This window comes from Dunckerocampus dactyliophorus, chromosome 18 (assembly GCF_027744805.1).
Source record: "Dunckerocampus dactyliophorus isolate RoL2022-P2 chromosome 18, RoL_Ddac_1.1, whole genome shotgun sequence".
In the NCBI taxonomy this organism is placed as follows: Eukaryota; Metazoa; Chordata; class Actinopteri; order Syngnathiformes; family Syngnathidae; genus Dunckerocampus; species Dunckerocampus dactyliophorus.
In genome coordinates, this window is record NC_072836.1 from 19807978 (window position 1) to 19828119 (window position 20142).

Consider the following 20142-nt stretch of genomic DNA (forward strand, 5'->3'; position numbering starts at 1 on the left):
TGTCACTGTTTTTGTTTGAGCCACTCTCCGCAATTTTTGCATATTTTAAGTTCCGTTCAGTTCCTGTGCAGTCTGCATTTTAGCGTTTTTTGTTTGATACCCTCACTAAACGAATAATCAAAGCTTTTTGCTCATTTATTTAATCAACGAGTCGTTGCAGCTCTGCCAACAATTTGAGCAAGATTCATCGGAAAACATGGTCGCCGTATTAACGCAAAACAGGCGGCACCTAACAACTACTTGCCCATAAGTCATTGACCACTTGTCTAATGGTTATAAAACGTTGAGGATATCTACACTACATGTATGGTAGCATATCTTCCAAAGCATTCTAAGCACAACCCACAACCATTGTCATTTACAATGTTTTCCTCCAATGTGTAGAGCAGGGTCAATCCTATTCAGCTTGCTTTTAACGGACTTCCTGTGTGACCTCAGCGCAATGCATCCTGCTTGTTTTATTTTAGCATGATCCAACATCCTCATGGTGTTATGCGGACATATGCGTACTGTAGCATCAGGTGACACAGCAGTCACAGGGCAGGAGCTCATCATCTGCTGTACCGTGCATCGTTGTCCTGTTAAAAGTGACTTATTTCACTTCTCCTTGCTAAAATACAAACACACTTTCCTCTGACGTTACAGTCTGCATAATGCTGCTCTACTAATTTATGATTGTTTAACATCTGGAGCGTGCACAATAGAAGCATGTGCTGCATTCAAAGAGCCTATCATGACAAGCCTTATAGATTCACCCACAGAGGACGACGCCTGCATGTGCCTACCCTTGGGCAATCTTCCTATAGAGACAGTTCATGGCTGAAATAAGCGTTCCCCTCCTTTCTTAAGAAGGAAGACTTTTATTATGAAGCAGGTGCTCTGGGTTATTTAGAAAATTCCCCTGCATGAAGGTAATTATCATATGTCCACATAGGGTGGCTTCCTATAGTGTTAAATATATGTTCATTCAAGAATAATTGTTTTTAACTATAAATTTGCTTCATTTATGTTATTAAATATTAAATACAGAGTTACTGGCCACAACATTATGTACCCCTGTAGTGCCTTCACAGGCATTTTATAACATTTTGGTCCTTTCGTGGAGCTAAAAAGGTGACCACAATGTTAGAACCCATTTCTCTATGATGCAGTGCGCGTCTAACGGTGCAGGTGTACCTAATCAATTGGCCAGCGAGGTGTCCGAAAGTTGTGGCGCAAACTCACCTCGGCCACGCCAAATCGCACACACGTCGCCAGTAATGCGAGCAGCAGCTGCACGGTGGAGCTCATCTTGCTGCCCAGCCTGGAGCCTCTGCGACGGGCCGGGCATTTATGGAGGCTCCGGAGGCCCGCGGTCCTCGGCGGTGTGCGCTCAGGGGGTGGGGGACGGCGGCTCTCCCTGCGGTGTGCCGAGCGCGCCTCAAGCGGTCCGGTCTTCGCACGATGAAGATGCCGGAGAAGTGGTGGTCAGTCAGTAGCCACTATTTTTTTTGTCTTTTTTATTTTAAATAAATCCACTAATATGCGATGAGACCAGCTTCAATCTGCGCTGTGCGTCACACTCGTGCGCACCACCACGTCCAATAAAGCCCCAAACACAATCCAACGTGATCAAGCAATTTCAAATCCAAGTAATAATTCTAAATATATCAAAACTGAAAGTGGCTTAATAGTTATCCAGTATTTTCCCCCGGTCCTTTTGGGTCCTGGTTCATCCCAGGAGGTTTACCAGCAGTGCGGCTCACTTCAGGAGCGTCCTGAGGAGGCAGCAGAGAAGGAGGTGGCGCTGGTGTGTGAGGACAAGAGCAGACTTTCCAAGACTCTGCTGTTGGTCTTTCTCTCCCGCCCCCTGCCTCGGGAATGGCTCATCATAATGCACAATAGTACAAAGACCCTGGCAATGAGCACTTGGTGCAATATTTCCTGAATCATTATAGAGCTCTTCCTGCAAATATGATTGGTGTTTTAGCAATATAATAACAACAGAATATTCATTTGGTCCGGTTAAAGTTAGAGTCCTTTCTCTGGATGTTCGTTTGGTGTGAACGCAGTCCAGTACCAGACAGGGTGACCAAAACCATCTGAGGGATGGGTCTCTGCCTGACAACTCTCGTCATGAGTGAGGCAACCGCACCAACGCATCATAACACCGGACAGTGGAAATTAGCCAAAATGTTGCCTCGGCTTGCGTACCTTTCCTGGTTAGCGTACAATATGTTGTGTTATTAATACACTGCGTGAGTCCAGCCGTGTCTGTAACGTATTTTTGTCACGAAACGTCCCTGTTAACAGCGAGTTAGCATGGAAATGCTTAAATGACCCTAATAATGACGCTAAAAAGGTTCCACTGCATATGATATCCCCAAATAAGTAGGCGATGCAGAGCAACACTCAACAGAAAGCTGAGTGAAAATCAGCCGCAAATAAAAGTTAAATGTAAGAGCAGTGTAAATAGTCGTTAAACTTACTTGCTCTTTTCAACGAAAGGTATGATGTTGCTCATTACAGTTAGCTCAAGTTGTAGAAATGTCATCTCCTTGCAGCACATCTCCAGGATCCTTTTTGACCTCTTTAAAGTAATCCCTCATTTATCGCAGTTTATAGAAAGTAGGATTCTTCATTTATAAATTGAATATTTTCATAGTTAGAGCATAGAAAACCTGTTTAGGACCTTCTAAATACGGCTTTTAACATCATTAGAGCCCTCTAGACATTAAATAACACCCCTATAGCCACCTGCAGTATACACTCGTATTACCCAATATAGTAGACATAATAAGAGAACTAAGACATAAAAAAAGACTCAAGTGATCATGTGTGTTGCTGTACATGTGTTCCTGTGCTAGGGGAGCAGAGTGGGGGGAGGCACACAGGAAGTGACATGGGGGGTTCAGAGTTGAGTTTTAGATTGGCCTGGGTTACGGCTGCAACAGTAACCCGTGTTAGGGATTGCTGTGCTTGTTGTGAGATCATTCAAACCTGCAATAAAAGCCTGTTGTTCCGGCGATCAAGTTTGGTGCTTGTGTGTCTAACCAAACAGTACAGCAACATTACTGACACCTAGTGAACAGTGTAGAATACTACATATCATCAGGACTTTAAATGAGTCTTCTGAATGCTTCATATTTGTATTTTAGCTAATTTAGCCATTTTTATGCTTGAAAATGCTTAATTTAAGCAAAAATATGTAACATCTGCTTAAATATGCATATGCTGGACTAATAATAGGACACAAAACCACGCAACAGCATGATGAGAGGTTGAAGAAAGTGACTGAACTTACTACGCAGGCTCGTCTTAAGAGTCTAAAATAAGAGTTGGGGATATCCTGATTTTATGCCCAAAATGTCTTTTTAACTTTCTCCCCCTGAAACACTTGTCAAATTTGAGAATGACTGACAGTGCACTGAGAAAGCTGAAACGTCACCTTAGATGGATGACCAGGCCTTTAAGTCATAACTCACAGAAAGCCTTCGTTCGAGGTGGCCTTGATGGCAAGAAACTTCACACACCCTGCGTGCTTTGAATTTCGGGGCTTCCTACAAAAATACAGTACAAGGTATATGAATGAATAGATCATGTTGTTTTGTGGTTGAATCCAACCTTTTATTTGTCAAAAAAGATGCATATTTAAGCGAATGTGACATAATGTTTGTTCAAGTTTTAAAAAATATTCAATAAACTAAAATAGAAATATAAGGCATGCAGAAGACCCGTTCAAAGCCGTTGCGATGATATGTTGTATTCTACACTGGTCACTAGGTGTCAGTAATTTTACTGTAATGTTTGGTGAGACACACAGACACAGACTTGATTGCCGGAACAACAGGCTTTTACTGCAGGTTTGAATGATCTCAAAGCCGTCAATAATCCCTAACACAGGCTTCTGTTGCGGCCGTGACCCACATCAAGCTAAAACTCAACTCTGAAACCCCAACGTCACAGCCTGCTTTAAGCTGTTTGATAATACTGTATCTTACTGCTACATGTCTTCTATTGCTGGGGACCGATGACCTCAGCAGCCAGCCTATGAGGAACATAAAGGTGTCTGTAAATATCACAGCAGTTATTCTAAGAGTCATAACCTTTTGCTAGTCACTCGTGTTTAGGGAACATTTTTTAAACAATGACGGTGACTCTGCAAGTTGAAATCAGTCGAGCCAGACAGGCCTGAAAATAGAACGCCAGTCAAAGTGCCGAGCTGCAGGACAACATCGTTAGACTTTCTTAAAGAGTCAACATGTACGGCACACACTGGTTTCTTCCAGGCAAATCTTGCTTGGCTGAATAATAGGATGCCATTGTTTGTCTAGCAAGACTCAACGAAGGAAACCGTATGAGCTATGGAGCTAAATTTACACTGAGCCATACTGTAGATGGGCTAAGGCCAGCAGCATCGTGATAGTATGCAACACTAGAAGCACGCATAAACTTACTGGGAATGTAAAACAATCACACTTTAAAGTCTGTGATTTTGGAAGGAAGTACCTGGAGTCTGTGAGTCAACCACACGAAACAATCGCCCGCCGTCCTAAAATCATGATCGAAGACTTGATTGTTGCCAAAGACACAATGAGGCAGCGAGATCCACACGGACACCACCTCCGTGATTTGCGATGAGCTAATTATTGAATTCAATGGTTTATCTCACCTTCTTTATCAAAGTGCTGGCACTTGCAAATTTCCTTGGCGCCATTGTGGGTTGTTTTGTAGCCCGTGAGCAATAGCAAGAGCAGGGACTTGCTATAAGAACAACAGAGTCAACCCCTGGTGACGTCATATCGACGGAGCTGGGGGCAAATGACTTCCAGTTTCCATACTAACAGGGGCATCTTGTGAAAAAAATACGCTACACAGTTGGATTCGCTCATTATAGTAATAACACAAGAAGCGCTATACCTGTATGGTACGCTAACCGAAAAATGTATGCAAACTGCAGCAAAATGTTTTCGTAAATTTTTGGCATACACCAAAAATACAATGTATACACACACACACGGTATATACCATACTTTATATAGAGTGTACCGGTATTTTAGCCTCATCCAGTAGCTTCAAAGAGAAAAAAAGAGGTGTCTACGTCGTAGCTTGAGCTATCCTCTTCACCACGCAGTAGACCAGCCTTTTGAAACTCATTGGTGCTAGTGGGTGGGTGGTCCAAGCACAAGCTCTAGTAATTCTACATTTGATCAAACTTACTTAAGATCTGTAATCGCTGCATAAGACTGGATATTAGCATCCACATCACTACTTCCTGAAGCTGCACTCTAACCATCAACGGGAATGTAATTTTTAGCCATAAATTAGCCACATCACCGTACAAGCCGCAGGGTTGAAAGCATAGGAAAAAAGTACCGGCTTAAACACCAAAAATTACGGTACACAGTTACCTAAATTATTTAATGAGTGGTGCTGAAGGTTCCAGAACGTCCACAATTTCAAATAAATACAACACAATTGCTCTTCTTCAAGAAGTCATGTGTCGCCATGTTGGAAGTCGAGTAAACAATGGCAAACTTCAGCCGCTCTAGTTTAGTACCGTGGTAGACGTGTGCTTTCGATATACTGCCCCCCGCAGTTTGGCAGCAGATGCCACATGGAGTATAAAGTCACACACGGCCTCTCGAGTGGATTTCCGTGTGGCTCGTTTGTGCAGAAAGTATAACCCAGCCTTAGGAAGCAGAATTTGTACAATTTGGGAGTGTTCTTTTGGGACCATCTCTAAACAACCGCAGCTTATATGAAGGTGCAAGTTATTTTTTTGGATGTGTCACCACTTTGTTAAGGTCTGGGAAGAAAACCCAAACTTTCACCCTAAGAATTTGAGTTTGGGAACATACCTGTATAAGTTTTACAGTTATTATTATTATTAGTAGTAGTAGTAGTAGTAGTAGTAGCAGCAGTCTTAGAAGTACTTAGTACTTAGAAGGGCAGTAATTGTGTTCTAGTGTGCCCCTACATGCACAATTCCGTATATACTGTACATTCATGTGTTCACACAAAGACTCAATGAAAGTGCACATGAAGATCATCCCGCCCCCCCATCATTGGCTGACACAAACACTGTCGCAAGCTGACAATCGCTTTGGAAGACAGAGGCCCCTCTATGCTTACCGAGTGAGTGAGAAATGACAGCACTCGCCCAAATATTTAAGAGGTTTTCAAAGATCCGGAGAAGGTCGCAGCACCCTGAACCAATCTTCAATTGAACAATGATGGCATTTGATTTTGTGCGTTTTTTCCCGCTGTCGGCTGGAAGACTTCGGTGGTTAATTTGACACAGTCGACTTCCCCTCCCAAGTCTGATGTTGGAGATGAAAAACAGGAATGTAGTGTAGTTGTCTCGTACAAAGCACTGGCGCGCTAGCGTGTTAGTAGGTGAACGGCAGCCAGTTAACCCGCCATTAGCTGTGGAGATAGACTCTCATCCGCACGTGCTCTGGAGATAAGAGAGGATCATGTCGACCGAATGGACGAAGCAGGTCGGCCCCCTCCAGCCTCGCTCAGGACCGCTCACCCCGACTCAGGTTTCTTAATTCCAAGGGCAGGAATGTTGTTGCATTGGATCAAAAGACAGAACCGGCATGGCTACAGGTGCAGACACCTGAGGCCAATGTTGTTGGGTTTTTTTAGATAATGTGGACACAGAAAACTGAGCAGTAGTTTTTTTTCCTACTATAATCTATTTCGAAGACTTGACAAAAGCTGCCCTTTGTTGCCTATTAATTATTAAATGTTAATAACTGAATGTTAATCATTCATTATCCTATTCAGGGTCATGGGTGAGCTGGAGCCTCTCTCAGTTGATTTTGGGGCGGGGTACACCTTGTATTTGATTTTGTGCAAACAGTCAGAGAGGAGAGAAGTGGATGGAGAGAGAAAGAAAACTTGGTGGATAGGTACATCAATGGAAATTCATGTTAAATGAATGAATGATGACTTAAAACACAACCCTGAGGAGCACCTGTGGTCACAGGAAAGGGGGGGTATGCGGGTGTCCTATGACACAAATATATTAGTATTGTCCCTGTGAAGATGATTGCTGAAATGTAATACGTAGAAACCACAAATTACACAGAAATTTCACGGCTTCACTCGATCCTGGCTTTTTGAAATATATATATATATATGTATACAGAGTACGGGCTATTATTAGTATAAAAAAACATGCATATTTAAGCAAACTGTATGTATTTTTTGCCTAAATTACACATTTTCAAGCATAGTAATAGCTAAATGAAGCAGAATGTGAAAAAGGAACAAAGAATTCTTCCAAGCAACGTGCTAACGTGTGAATATATATCTCGTCTTATTTTATCTTATTATGTCTACTACATTGTGTAATAGGCGCGTAAAGGTGACTATAGGGTTGTTATTTCACGTCGAGAGGGCTCTAATAGTGTAAAAAACATATTTGGAAGGTGGTAAACAGGTTTTCTGTGCTCTAATTATGAAAATATTACAGTTATAAATAAGGAAGCCTACTTTGCGACAGTTTTCTTGCCGGAGTCAGGTCTGGAACCGATTCATTGTGGTAGACGAGGGATTACTGTTCTAGACAAAAAAAAGCAAAAACGTGATCTAATTTAGTAGTTCAAGCTAAGAGGTATGAAATATTGTTGAAGACAGACTAGTGAGTTGAAATAAATGCATTTCCATGCATGACCATTGTAGAGCCTCATACATGAAATCAGTGATGAGTGCAAAAGGGACATCCAAGAGTCTTTTGTCATATACTACGAAGAATAAAGTATTCAGTCTGTTAAGTAAGGCAGGAAGCATTAACAACATCGCAGTCATCAAATATGGGAACGTCAGAATAGAGAAGATGTATGAGATTCCTAATAGCATTAATTAGCGTTCTCCATATAAAAAGTCGGGTGAAGTGAACTGGAATGAGCGGCCCATGTGACATGTGACTTACAGCAGCAGACGCGGCCTTCACGTCAGCAAGGATCTGTCAGCATCAGCCAACAGATGAGTCCAAATGAGAGCGTGAGAGACTGACGGTGAAGAATTGTTGGAATGCTCTCTAGAGAGCGACATTCAGAAAAAGGAACGCAAGACACAGAGAGGAGAAGGAGACGTGGAGATGTGCAAAAGTCATTGCTGGAATCAAAAGACAGAGTCGAAAAGGGTAGAAGGAACAATTGCGGTCCAAAGGGCATATTTCAGGATAATGCAATGTATTTGTGTGTCTCAGCTGTGTGTCACACAAAAAGGTGAAAATGTATTAAAAAATTCACTTATACTGTGTTGCTTGTGCTATCATTTTTCTGACAAATACAACACATGGTGGCGCTGTTCTTAAACCCCAAAGTTTGATAAGTCGGATCAGTCTTACAATTGCTCTCAGATCTCAATGCACTCTACAAAAAACCCTCTGTGACTTCAGGGTGTTTAGACGCAGCAGCCCAGAATTTGGCACTCGCCTTTAGGGCACTGACAAGCACCTGTGTGTAAAATTTGAGCAAGATTGGTTGAAAAACGTGGCCGCCATCAAGCAAAACGTCTTTGCATGGGCGGGCCAATCACAGTGCAGTCGTCCCTCGCAATACTGCGGTTCAATCATCACTCCCTCACCATAGGCAGTAATTAGGCAAAAAATGATGAGACGTGACCTTACATTACATTACCTAACACTGCATGTAGTCAGCCATGGCATGTCCGACATGATAGAGTGAAAACAACTACTCCCCCATTTCGTGTGGAAGTGGGAGGTGGAAGTGGAAGTTTTGTCCTCTTAAGTTTAGAAGAAATAAATTTAAGGCTAAGTGGTTGGCTCACTAGCTTGTTAGCTTGCTAGCTAGCAGCTGTCTTGATTCCCTGCAGCATAAGAAGTTGTACAATGCATTGTAAACAATGGATAATAGAAGTGTAAAGGTGACTATAGGGGTGTTATTTCTCCTCTACAGGGCTCTAGTGATGTTAAAAATTTAGAAATTTCAGAATTTAGAAAGTGAGAGTGAGAAAGTGAGAGAGCTAGCCATCGATCTAAAAGCCTGGCCTGTCAACTTGACATCCAGAGCCACTCTTTCAGTGGTCAGGGAGTGAGATTTACCAACATACATCCGCGTAGCCACACACTGGCTGCCAGCCATTAAGCTAAAATGAGTTTTTAACGTGAAATTTGCTGTCTTGTCTATGCTGGACAAAGCCAACTATTTCAAAAGCCTAAAGTTTCTAAAACATGTATTGAGTTTTTTAACCCAAAGCCACAAATGGGAACCTCATGGTGACATGAGAAGAAACATCATCTTGGAGCCGCAAACATACCACGGGGAGGAGTACAAACACCTCTGTGAGGAATGCCTGCTGCAGTGTATTACTCTGCCAGCCTGCCCAAGCCATGCTGTCTCACAGGCAGCCGGAGCGCATTTATTCACCGGACCTTGCCAAGTCATTTTCTTCCTACTGTACCATATAATCACAGCCTAAATGGGGACAATAAATTGAAGTCATGAATGGGAGGAGGAATTTACAAAGTCATTCAAGTGTGCACACGCCTCAGCATGCGCTCGCACTTGTGTGTCCCAACTTGTCCAGTAGGGTTAAATAAGGCTACATTTACCGCCTGCACTGAAGCTTTATACACTTCATTAAACCTTCCACTGTATTTTAAGAAAAGTTGTATGGAGACTCTGGATGTTTCCAGTAAAAGTTTAGGTTGTGGAACACACCAAAAAAGGAAAACGAGCACAGGAGATAGGTTGGGCAGTTAAACAGGATTACAGGTGAGTATTTATAAACGTTGTGCTAAAATTGTCAGCTTGTTTCTGTCTTGGCTGAACCTCCTCCCTGTTATTCCTGTTTACAGCCTTGCTTCCTGATGACGTTGTCCTGAGTGTGACATGCTCCGTCATCTGGTATTCCTCTCAAAATTGAGGACGCATGTACAAGTAAGCACATTTCATATACAGTAATCCCTCGTTCATTGTGGTTAATCGATTCCAGGCCGGACCGTGATAAGTCAATTTCCACTAAGTAGTTCGTAGTTAGAGCATAGAAAACCTGCATACCACCTTCTAAATACTGTTTTTAACATTATAGGAGCCCTCTAGACATGAACTAACACCCCTACAGAGCCCTTTATGCTCGTATTACCCGATATAGTAGACATAATGAGAGAAAATAAGACATGAATAGCCTGGCGCTCATGTGTGTTGCTGTAAATGTGTTCTGGTGCAGGGGGAGCTGACTGGGGCACAGACAGGAACTGATGTTGGCGTGGGTTATGGCCGCGACAGTAGCCCGTGTTTATTGTGCCTGTTGTGAGATCATTCAAACCTGCAATAAAAGCCTTTTGCTCCAGCGATTTGGTGCAAGTCTGGTGCAACATCTTTAAATGCATCTTCCAAATGCTTTATCTTTATATTTTAGTTCATTTAGCCATTTTTATACTTGAAAATGCTTCATTAAGGCAAAAAAATACATACAATTTGCTTAAATATGCTCATTTTTTGACTAATAATATTCAACCACAAAAAAGCATGATGACTTTATTTTTGAAAAACCATGACAGAGCGAAACCACGACATTGAAGCGCACAGTGACGAGATATTTGTATACATCCGGGATGTAACTCCAACATAATGACAGTTCGCTTTTAAGGTCATGGTTCGGTTCATTTTTGGTGCAGTAAGGGAACACAATGCAAAACATAAAACTGCTTTGATTTTGTGTAAACCTCACTAGTTCTGCTTCCTGTACATCCTATTGCTTGTGGTTTCTAAAAGGTTCTTTCCAAGCACACTGGGGGGTAAATACAAACTCAACAGTCTATGGACAACCAAGGCAAGCGTATTAAACAATAGCATACATCTGCGTTATAAGGACTTCACAGCAGGGTAATTATGTATTTCATACTAAAACATTTTGGTCAGGCAACAACTGCCAAAACAACTTAACACGGCAGATCTCAGTTCAGCGTCAAAGAAGACCCTGCTGCAGAAAGTTGCGATGAAAAAAGTGGTTAGACTCCATCCAGACAGAAACAAACTAACTCAGCTAAATTTAGGATTTGGCTTTGATTGCTCGATGGTGCCACCGTGGCTAAGCTGGTTATTTCTGATCAGCAAATACATCTGAGTTGCAGCCTGGTTGCATGTTAAAGTCCTTTTTTCTATAGCCGCTCTATTTATACTTGTACTTTATTTGGATTTGCTGCTGGAGGATATATGGGATAGTATATTTCCCAATGTCCAATGTCGAGCAAAGGTTATGGTCGGGGTAAGTTTGGTTTCTCTACTTCAGTGCTGACTGTTATTACACCTGTATTGCAGCTTGAAACCTTCACTGTGATGGATGGACTGGCCATTTGAACTATTGTAATTTACTGATATGTACTTCATTGGCTAAATTTGCCCTTTACCAGTAGAATATGAAATAAGACTAGTCATAAGTCAGCGTGATGTCATAATGCTTCCATGTTAAGCACCTGTTTGCCCACAAGTCAGGGGACACTACCCATCACCTTTATCACCTCTGTCTTTCCCCGAGACTTTGTTAGGGCTGTTAAAAGGAGATTAAACATGATGAAAAGTCATGAAATGCAACGTCAGAAGTAATTAATGTGACTCCCTTGAGTTTTTTCTTTGGTGCTCGGCTGTGCAGCTGTGAGTTCAAACTTGAAACGCCTCCTTGCGCCATAAATTATGTCAAGTCCTCCTTGCAGGATTGTTGGAAGGCTTCTGCACGGAGAATGTGCACACCTGCATCGCCCCAAGAGCTGCATAAGCATGCCTGTGTACAAATACACACCTAGAGTATATCCTGTAAATGCAAACACACATGCATCTCTTTTCATTCACATTATTCATTATTATTCAAAGCTTCATGAGCAGCGCGCTGACTGTGATACAACTTGTTCAGACAAAGACAAAGAAAGCAAAATGCCTTAAATGTCTCCAATATACCTGCTTATTACAGTGGGGGCTCATTCGAGCTGTGCGTACAAAGCAGGGAAACAAGCACAAGAGAAGAATTTGCCTTTAAAAAGTCTCAAGTCACTGAAAGTTTAGGGTGCCGTCGTATCAGTCTCGCAGCAATCGTGTGCAGAGAGTATAATCATACAATTTAAACACACTGAGAGTCACAATCGCTTGTTTTTCACCCATAGACAGCTGTCTGGCTTTCATGTTGTTTTCACCTCTAAATGCAGTCTGCAAGGGTAAAACCTATGCTACCCAATCTGAAACTGAGCGTAGATATTCAATGCTATTTATTGCTATAGTAAGTAATGTTCCAATACTGTTGCTCACATGAAAAATGGGTAGGTTCAAACGAAAGGTGCTATCTTCTTAGTCTGGGGAGTCCAAAGTGTGGCCCGGGAGCCATTTACGGCCCGCAGCCATTTTTGTAATTGGCCCTTGGGCCATTCTAAAAATGCAATTAAACAAGAAAACTACAAAAAACAATAGAAAAAAAGAGTAATTTTATGAGAATAAAGAGAAAATATTGGGAGAATAAAGTCATAATAGTGACTAAAAAAATAGCATGAAGTTGAAATCTTAAAGACTAAAATATTCCAAGTCATAATATGAGAATTAAAAAAATTACGAGAAACAAAACAAAAAATAAAGTTGAAATTTTAGGAAATTTACGGTAAATAAAAGTTATAATATTCCAATAATAAAGTCAAAGTATAACAATAAAGGCATAATTTTACAAGAAAAACGGTACAACGGTAAAAACGGGCAGGAAGAGGGTTCACTCTGTGCATTGGTTTCAGCACCGTTTGTTCCGTGACACCCGACTATTAGTACACTTTGTCAAAGACAACACAAAGCTGAGATGCGGGCTGTTTTTTTTCTATAAATATAAAAAAACGTCTTCGCATCTCGACATGGGTTGGTATAGAAAATGGAAAAGTGGCCCCCACATCTTTTGATTTTTCAGAATGCGGCCCTCGGTGGAAAAAGTCTGGACAACTGTGTTCTAAGTTGTACATCCCATCCAGAAATAAAAGCTGAAAGGCTCAAGATCTACAACTTCTGGACCTACCTGTATGTATTAGAACTACGTGCCAGGCAAGGAGGCGGGGGGAGCCTGTTGAATGAAAGAACCTAATGGTTTACAGGGGGAGGAGAGGAAATGAGAGGAGCGCCGCTAATGAGAGGGTGAGAGCACGGTGCAACTTGTTAAACAGATAGAGAGAGTGGAAACGGGGAAACCCAAGCTTTTACCTCCCAGAAGACGTGAATGGGGCAAGGAGGGAGGGGGTAGAAAGAGGAGCGGCGCAGGCAATAAAGATGCCACTGGCTGAGCTGATGAAGGTCGTCGAGTGCGAGCCTGCTTGGCGTCGGTCGTGGCAGTGATTTCCCCCTCCTACAGCGCATACAATGAAAATTGTGTCTGAAAACAATGCCATGCGCAGAGACAGAGTGGGAAGGGTGCATGGCAGCTGAGTGGGGAACCGTGTCAAGGATGTGATGTCTGGACAACAGGCCAGACTTTCCATGTGCGCCACTTTAGGAGGAGTTGGTCTGCATTTCTCGATGAAATAATGACACATTGTTAAGACCGCCGTGCAAAAACGTCTTTTCTGTGTTTGTCATCGGCCACAATAGCATGCTTGTACGTCTGTTACTACGTAAAGGCACTGGTCAAAGGACAGATGGGACAAATGATGACATTTGACGCCAATTAGAGAATGAGGTCTCTTATTTTTGATGGGGCACAGAGACATAAAACCATACCATACCACGTATGTCACTCATAGGGACTGATGACTTGTAGCCAAGACTGTAAACAGACGCTGATGGATCATTTGGAACAGATGTGATATGAATCCACAAACCAGCACACTGACGCTTCGCTGACGTACAAACCGGAACATTCCCTCCCTCGTTCTTGTTCCTGGACTCTGGCGAAGGCTTCGACAGCTGCTCTGCCTCTCTGGCTCGCTGTCCAGTCCCCTCCCCATCCTGCCGCTCCTCTCCCTCTTCTTCCTCTTCCCTCCTCTGGGTTTGTTTGTTCTCCCTCGCATCCCAGGTGTTTTCCTGCACGGCAAGCTTCTCTTCCGCTCTGACTCAGGTACAGAAATCCGAGGTTTCCATACCCATTACACACACTATATGCATATATCGCAACCAGACACACACACGTTACATCCTACACACACTGGCTTCGTCGTTCTCGCTCATCCAACAATAACACAACAAACCTTGCTTCCTGTGTATGGAGGAACAATAGTAGGATAGCTTTGATGGCCAAAGGTAGTTTATTGTAGAGATCGGCAACGGACCCGGACCGTCGTATGGAAAAGTTTATCCTCACCCACTGTCAGGATGTCACCGTGCATGTGTGAGGCAACAGGACTGAGAAATACAGCATCAAATTTAATGAGAACGGAGGAACTTTGCGACCTTTAGGTTTGAGTGGGCACAAGACTGGTTCCTTCCCTGTGATAAAGTTATATTTCATTTTAGTGCTTTTTTTATGATATAGTAATTTTACTGCCAGTTTCACAGAGCAGATATTAGCATTTTTCAAGCCAATTAATCATTGTAAATATTAGTGTGTGTTTATTGATATATATTATAAAAGCTATATTTGACATATTTGATGATTGTTATTTTCATGAGAAAAGTTAATGTTATTAATATTTGTACATCAAAAGAGCCAAATAAAATTAAAGCTAATGTTTCCAAAATTAATTAATGTTTAAATCTACAGTAGGTAGGCCAAAAGAGATCAGTACATTATAAAATTAAAAATCTGAGGTAATGTTTCTAGAATTAATGTTCAAATACAGATGCACCAAAAGGGCTCTGTAGAATAAAAAATAATAAAAATTAAATTACAGGTAATATTTAAAATATAGATACACCTAAAGGGATAATTAAAATAAAAAATTATAATGAAAAAATACAAAATTATTAAAATGGTAAAAATAAGAATAAAAATCAGAGGTAATATTTTGAGAATGAATGTTCAAATAGTAATCAAATAATCCTCATATAAACATCAACTTCCTGAGTAGTTCTTCTGCCAGTACATTCTATTGCTTTTGGCTCATCATGTTGTACCTGCAGGCCACCATGATTTCTAGAGGTCCGTGTACAAAATGACTTCATATCAGCGTGGCATGCCACATGCAGTCTCAACAGTTGCATGTCTAAAAAAAATCCAAATATTTATATGTGTTGCAGGAAATTAAACATAGCAACAGCAATATAATCGCACACGCTGGCTCGCTGCGCTGCTCTCATTTCAGTCTGTTGTCTCACTCTCTCCATGTGCATCAATACCGCCATTGATTCAATCGGGCCCATGCGTTACAGTGCCAGGGTCAGAGGAGCTGTGTTGGAATATCAGTTGCCCGGGACAACAATCCACCCGCACATCCTCCATGTGGCCCATGTCCCTATTGTTCCTATACTTCACTGTAAACCCCGTCATGCATTGTGTATGTGTGCCGCTGCAGTGGCGGACAGGATGACTGTTTAAACATGTGTGTGTGTGTGTGTGTGTGTGTGTGTGTGTGTGTGTGTGTGTGTGTGTCACGCGTGGGAGAAAGGAGGCGATGAGTCACGGCGGACACATGCCACCAGGACACAAGAGCTCCCCCTGTTGCCGGGGCCGGGGAAGCCCAGCGGTGTGGGTGTATTGTCTGGAAGAACAAAGCTGACGGTGACATCATAGGACGTGTTTCTCCTACACCAGTCAAAGGAGCTGGTCAAAAAGGAGCCAACCTTTTTGAAAATTCTCTTTCTGTTCTTTCCCCTCATATCCTGTATGGAATTACAGCCGCAAATTTGTGAGTCAAGCTTTAAGGACCGTGGCGATCATCAGCTACTTTACAGATTTGCTGCTTTCAGTACAGTTAAAGTGGGGGTGTCCAAAGTGCGGCCCACAGCACATTCTACAAATATAATTTAAAAAGAAAACCAAAAAAAAAAAAAACAGCAAAAATGGAAAAATCAGCAGTAATTTTACAAGAACAAAGTCAATATTAAGAGCAAAAAAAAAAAGTTGTATTTTTAGCAGAATAACATTATGAGGAAAAATAAATAAGTCATTTTGGTAGCATAAAGTTGAAATATTAAAGAAAATAGACGTTTTTTAAAGTCATAATATTAGGAGAAACAAACGAAACTAGTTGTAATTTTAGGAACATTAGGTTGCATAAAAAGTTATGTTATAGAGTCAGCAATAGCGTGAAAATATCATGGGAATGAAGTCATAATTACAAGAACATTTACAAGAAGCAAGTTGAAATAGTTTGAAAATTTTAAATAAAAAGCAGAAATGGAACAGCTGTAATTTTACAAGAATAAAGTCAAAATATTGTGTGGAAAAAAATATTCTAAGAAAAAAAAGTCCCAATTTTACGAGAATAAACTTGTAACGTTATCAGGAAAAATAATGTCCTTTTAGTAGCACTGAAATTTTAAAGAAAAAATTTAATTTTTTTAAAAGTTGTAATATTATGACAAACAAAATTTTAAAAAAAAGTTATATTATGGGAATAAAGTCAAAATATTATGGGAATAAAGTAAATACATATTATGAAATCAAAATTCACAATGATTTAAGAAGAAAGTTGAAATATTTGGAACATTTAAAAAACATCCATGCATGCCAGCTGGGAATTCATGATCTTACTGGTCAAAATGACATTGTGGGGAGTCTTTCCACATTATCTCATGAGTTTTTTCACGTATTATAAATGAATTATGACACGCCTAGTCACGCCTGACTATAGGTCGTAGGACCTGTCAAACGATGACAAAAATGGTGACGTGTGGTTTGTTAAATACACGACGTTCCAATATGCACGGAGTAGTGGACAAACCCTCTACTTTGCAGCACGAGCAAACTGTATTTGTCAGTTGTTGCGGAAAAACCCAACAACGTCAGGACCATCTTTGGGCTGAAAAAAGTACAAGCAGCAATGCAGTATTTGATGACATTCCCATTCATTTTCAATTCATCTTAATAGCCTGGAGCACTCATCCAAGGACAGGACACTCGTACATGCATCAAGTCATACGGCGGCTCTCCCACACATGTGCACTCGCACAGCAGGGAGAGGAAACTGCAACACAATGATAAGGTCTGAGAACACAATGGGCTCAGCGGTGCACAGACAGAAGCCAGGACCAGTTTAGCTCCGAAAGGTCAACAAGCCTCTCCAGGCTTTCATTCAGTTCCCCCCCGTTATTATTGTTCAACATTAGAATCATTACTCTGATGGCCTTTATTTTGCATCTGTGGGAGCCATCCGGAAATACCGATGAAATATGAAAATGCAGGCCAGCTTGGAGAGGACACAGGAAAAAGTTGACTTCTTTTTTTTTTTTTTTTTTTTGGAGGGAACTTCTTTGACGTCAAGTGTCCCAGGCGCAGCCTTGGATAAGATGTGCAGGTTCAGAGCTCCAATGCTGCAGTGCAACTGTACTTTCTAAACAAAGTAGTACTTGCAAATTCAGGAAAATGTCTAATAATAATCTAATCAACAAAATTGGATGGCATGCCACGTTCCTTGGTCTGTGCCCACCTTTCCAAAGGGTTTAAAATACATACTTTTTGTGTACTTCTGCAAAGCAGTAATTAAAATGAACTTCTATGCTGGACAACGAAACCAATGTTGTAATTGCGGTGAGGAGCAGGCAGCATTAATCACGCTGATGCGTTCATTCTGAACAACACGCAAATGTAACATGCACGAATTTCTCACCGACAGCTGAGTAGCACAACCAACATTTTAAAGCGCATGCAGAGCCACTTATTGTACTTCAAATGCAGCTACTGCCATGTTGTGGAGATAACCAACAGCCACAGCTGCTTATAGACGTTAATAGTTTTTTAATAACTCAAAAATGACAGCAGAAACGGTCATTTGATTTGCACAAAACGATTGCGACTGTTTGTTTCATTTGGAGAAAATGGGAGGGGTTAACTTTGACTGACCGATAAAATAATTTGTAATAAATCAAAAATTAAAACAGCACAAACGACCATTTTAACGGCACAAAACAGCACAAACGATTGCAACTATTTTTGTTTAATTTGGAGAAAATGAGGTGGTGAATTTTGAACAATGAAATAATCTGTAAAAACAGCACAAACAACCGTTTTGTCGGCACAAAACAGCACGAACGATCATTTGACCTGAGTTTTGCGTGGTCAGGGGGGTGGGGTGGTGGGGCAACTTCAGGCAGGTGAGGCTGATTACAAACACCAGTGGTTATTGGCTTTTGTAGACGACAGGAGACTTAGCTCTATATGGAAAACACTGTAAATAAAAATTGCATATAGAAAAATAATAAATATTAAAAAGGAGAAATAAATACTTCGAATATATGCACAATAAATGAATAAAAAAATATAATTTAAAGAAATTTACATGATATTTTTGATTATACTTTAAGAGTTTCCATTGTAATCGAGTCTTTGATACAGTATCCGAGCACTGGAGCGGCGCCAACGTGTTCTGACTGCTCTTTGAAGCGATCAAGGAACACAGCAGAGCAAAATGTCATGACTCTTACATAATCCCTGCATGTATTTTCTGTCATGACACACAAACTGCATGCGCTCTCAGATCAAGGTCAATGCATTAGAAAGGAGAGAGCGCTCTTGGAAAGCAAGCATTAGACGGTGTAGTACCATGCCATTGTTAGCATTCAAGATGATGTACTATATAGGAGGGACTTACCTCTATAATGTCAAGGAGGTTGCAGGTTGCAGAATTCATTTGACCTCTTCCATGAAGCAAGTGTGATTATCTTTCATCAAAAAACACTTCACTTCAATGCCAACAGTTTTCAGCTGATGCAAGATGATGATTGACAGCTGCTACCTGGAGAAAAGAAGCTAGTATCATTTTTGCCTCAATTTTTACTGCAATTAAAAAATGTAAAAAATAAATAACAATAAAAAATGTCACTTACTTGAGTTGGGCAAAACTGTCACGCTCCAATCCACGCATGATTGCTTCTGCACTCCGATGACGTCACCACTGGGAGAAAAAGAAAATCATCAGCATCCATATTTGGAGAGAAAGATAACGTAAAGCAGCAGGAAAGACAGAAAAGATGGCACGTCTTCAAAATCAAAGCGTTAGTTTATTTTCCATTGCGGTTCCATGCTATTAGGCCTCACCTCTGCCAACTATTTTCCCATTTCTGAAAGCGCTCCAAGCGATCCTAGCCTCCAGAGAGGCAAGGGCAGCTCCACTTGAGAACACGTCGCCAGGCTCTAAAAACAGCACCATTATAAACAGAAATCACTGGTAATGGCAGCCATTTTTATTTGGACGGTCATTTCTCACAGTCTTAAAAAAAAGCCTCTGAAGTCCAAATATAGTTTTGCAACGGGAGCCAACATACTGGATGGATTTTTTATTGCAACCATTTGTCTTTGCTACTATTAGAGAGATACTTATAGTATGTTATCATGCAAAATTGACTTTTTCATGAGGATATAATTAGGGCTGTCAAATATAGCGTGTTAACGGCGGTACCTGATTTATTTCATTACGTTAAAATGTTGAGCTTCATTAACGCATGCGCAACATGTCAAGCCACATCTCTGTTATGACGGCAGAGGCACATAGTGTCCCCACAGAGTCGCTTTAATAACTTTATCCTGACCTGAACACAACAGCAGTGCTATTCCAGCACCGTATATGCATCTCCAACCCAAACGTCTCTCGTCAGCTAGTCCTGGGAACCACACTTCCTCGTGGTCACTAAACGGCGACATGCATTCACTGACACTCCGAAAAGCCAAACAACGTATGCGTGATCTAAATACACAGAAAAGACAAAGAAAAACAGTAAGTGGGTATTCATATCACTGACTAACGTAACACTTACTGCGGAAGTGCAAACTGCCGCGTTTAAGTATGCTCGGAAATGGCAGAATCCCAGCGACTGTACACTCAAAATACAACTTTCAATTTACGTGGTGTCTTTGAAGGCAACCTTTCATATCTCATAATGCAATTAAATTGCGATTCAAATGTTCTGCTACTATTAAAGAAACTAGCGTTGGGCAAATACACTTTCAGACACGTGTGCTATCTTTTAGCTCGATTTAAATTTTGAGTTCATTTGGAGCTGTTATATACATGCAAATATACTGTATATAACTGTGTCCTGTCATTTATCTTTTTCTACATCAAATACTGCA

The 20142-nt window shown here is 41.1% G+C and overlaps 1 protein-coding gene across 5 annotated transcripts in view; it reads right to left on the reverse strand.

The window, feature by feature from the left end:
• The window catches only part of pdgfbb (platelet-derived growth factor beta polypeptide b), a 34457-nt gene extending 14600 nt beyond the window's left edge, over positions 1-19857 (reverse strand). The window contains exons 1-5 of one of the 5 annotated variants that reach the window (XM_054760439.1): positions 19827-19857; positions 19602-19756; positions 19111-19206; positions 18900-18967; positions 18665-18808 (exon numbers count right to left, since the gene is read on the reverse strand). In XM_054760439.1, the coding sequence (XP_054616414.1) occupies positions 18665-18703 (39 nt within the window). In that variant the 5' untranslated portion in view covers positions 18704-18808; positions 18900-18967; positions 19111-19206; positions 19602-19756; positions 19827-19857. The other 4 variants (XM_054760438.1, XM_054760437.1, XM_054760441.1 and 1 more) reach the window with 4 other exon arrangements.
• Positions 19858-20142: the final 285 nt, after the last annotated feature.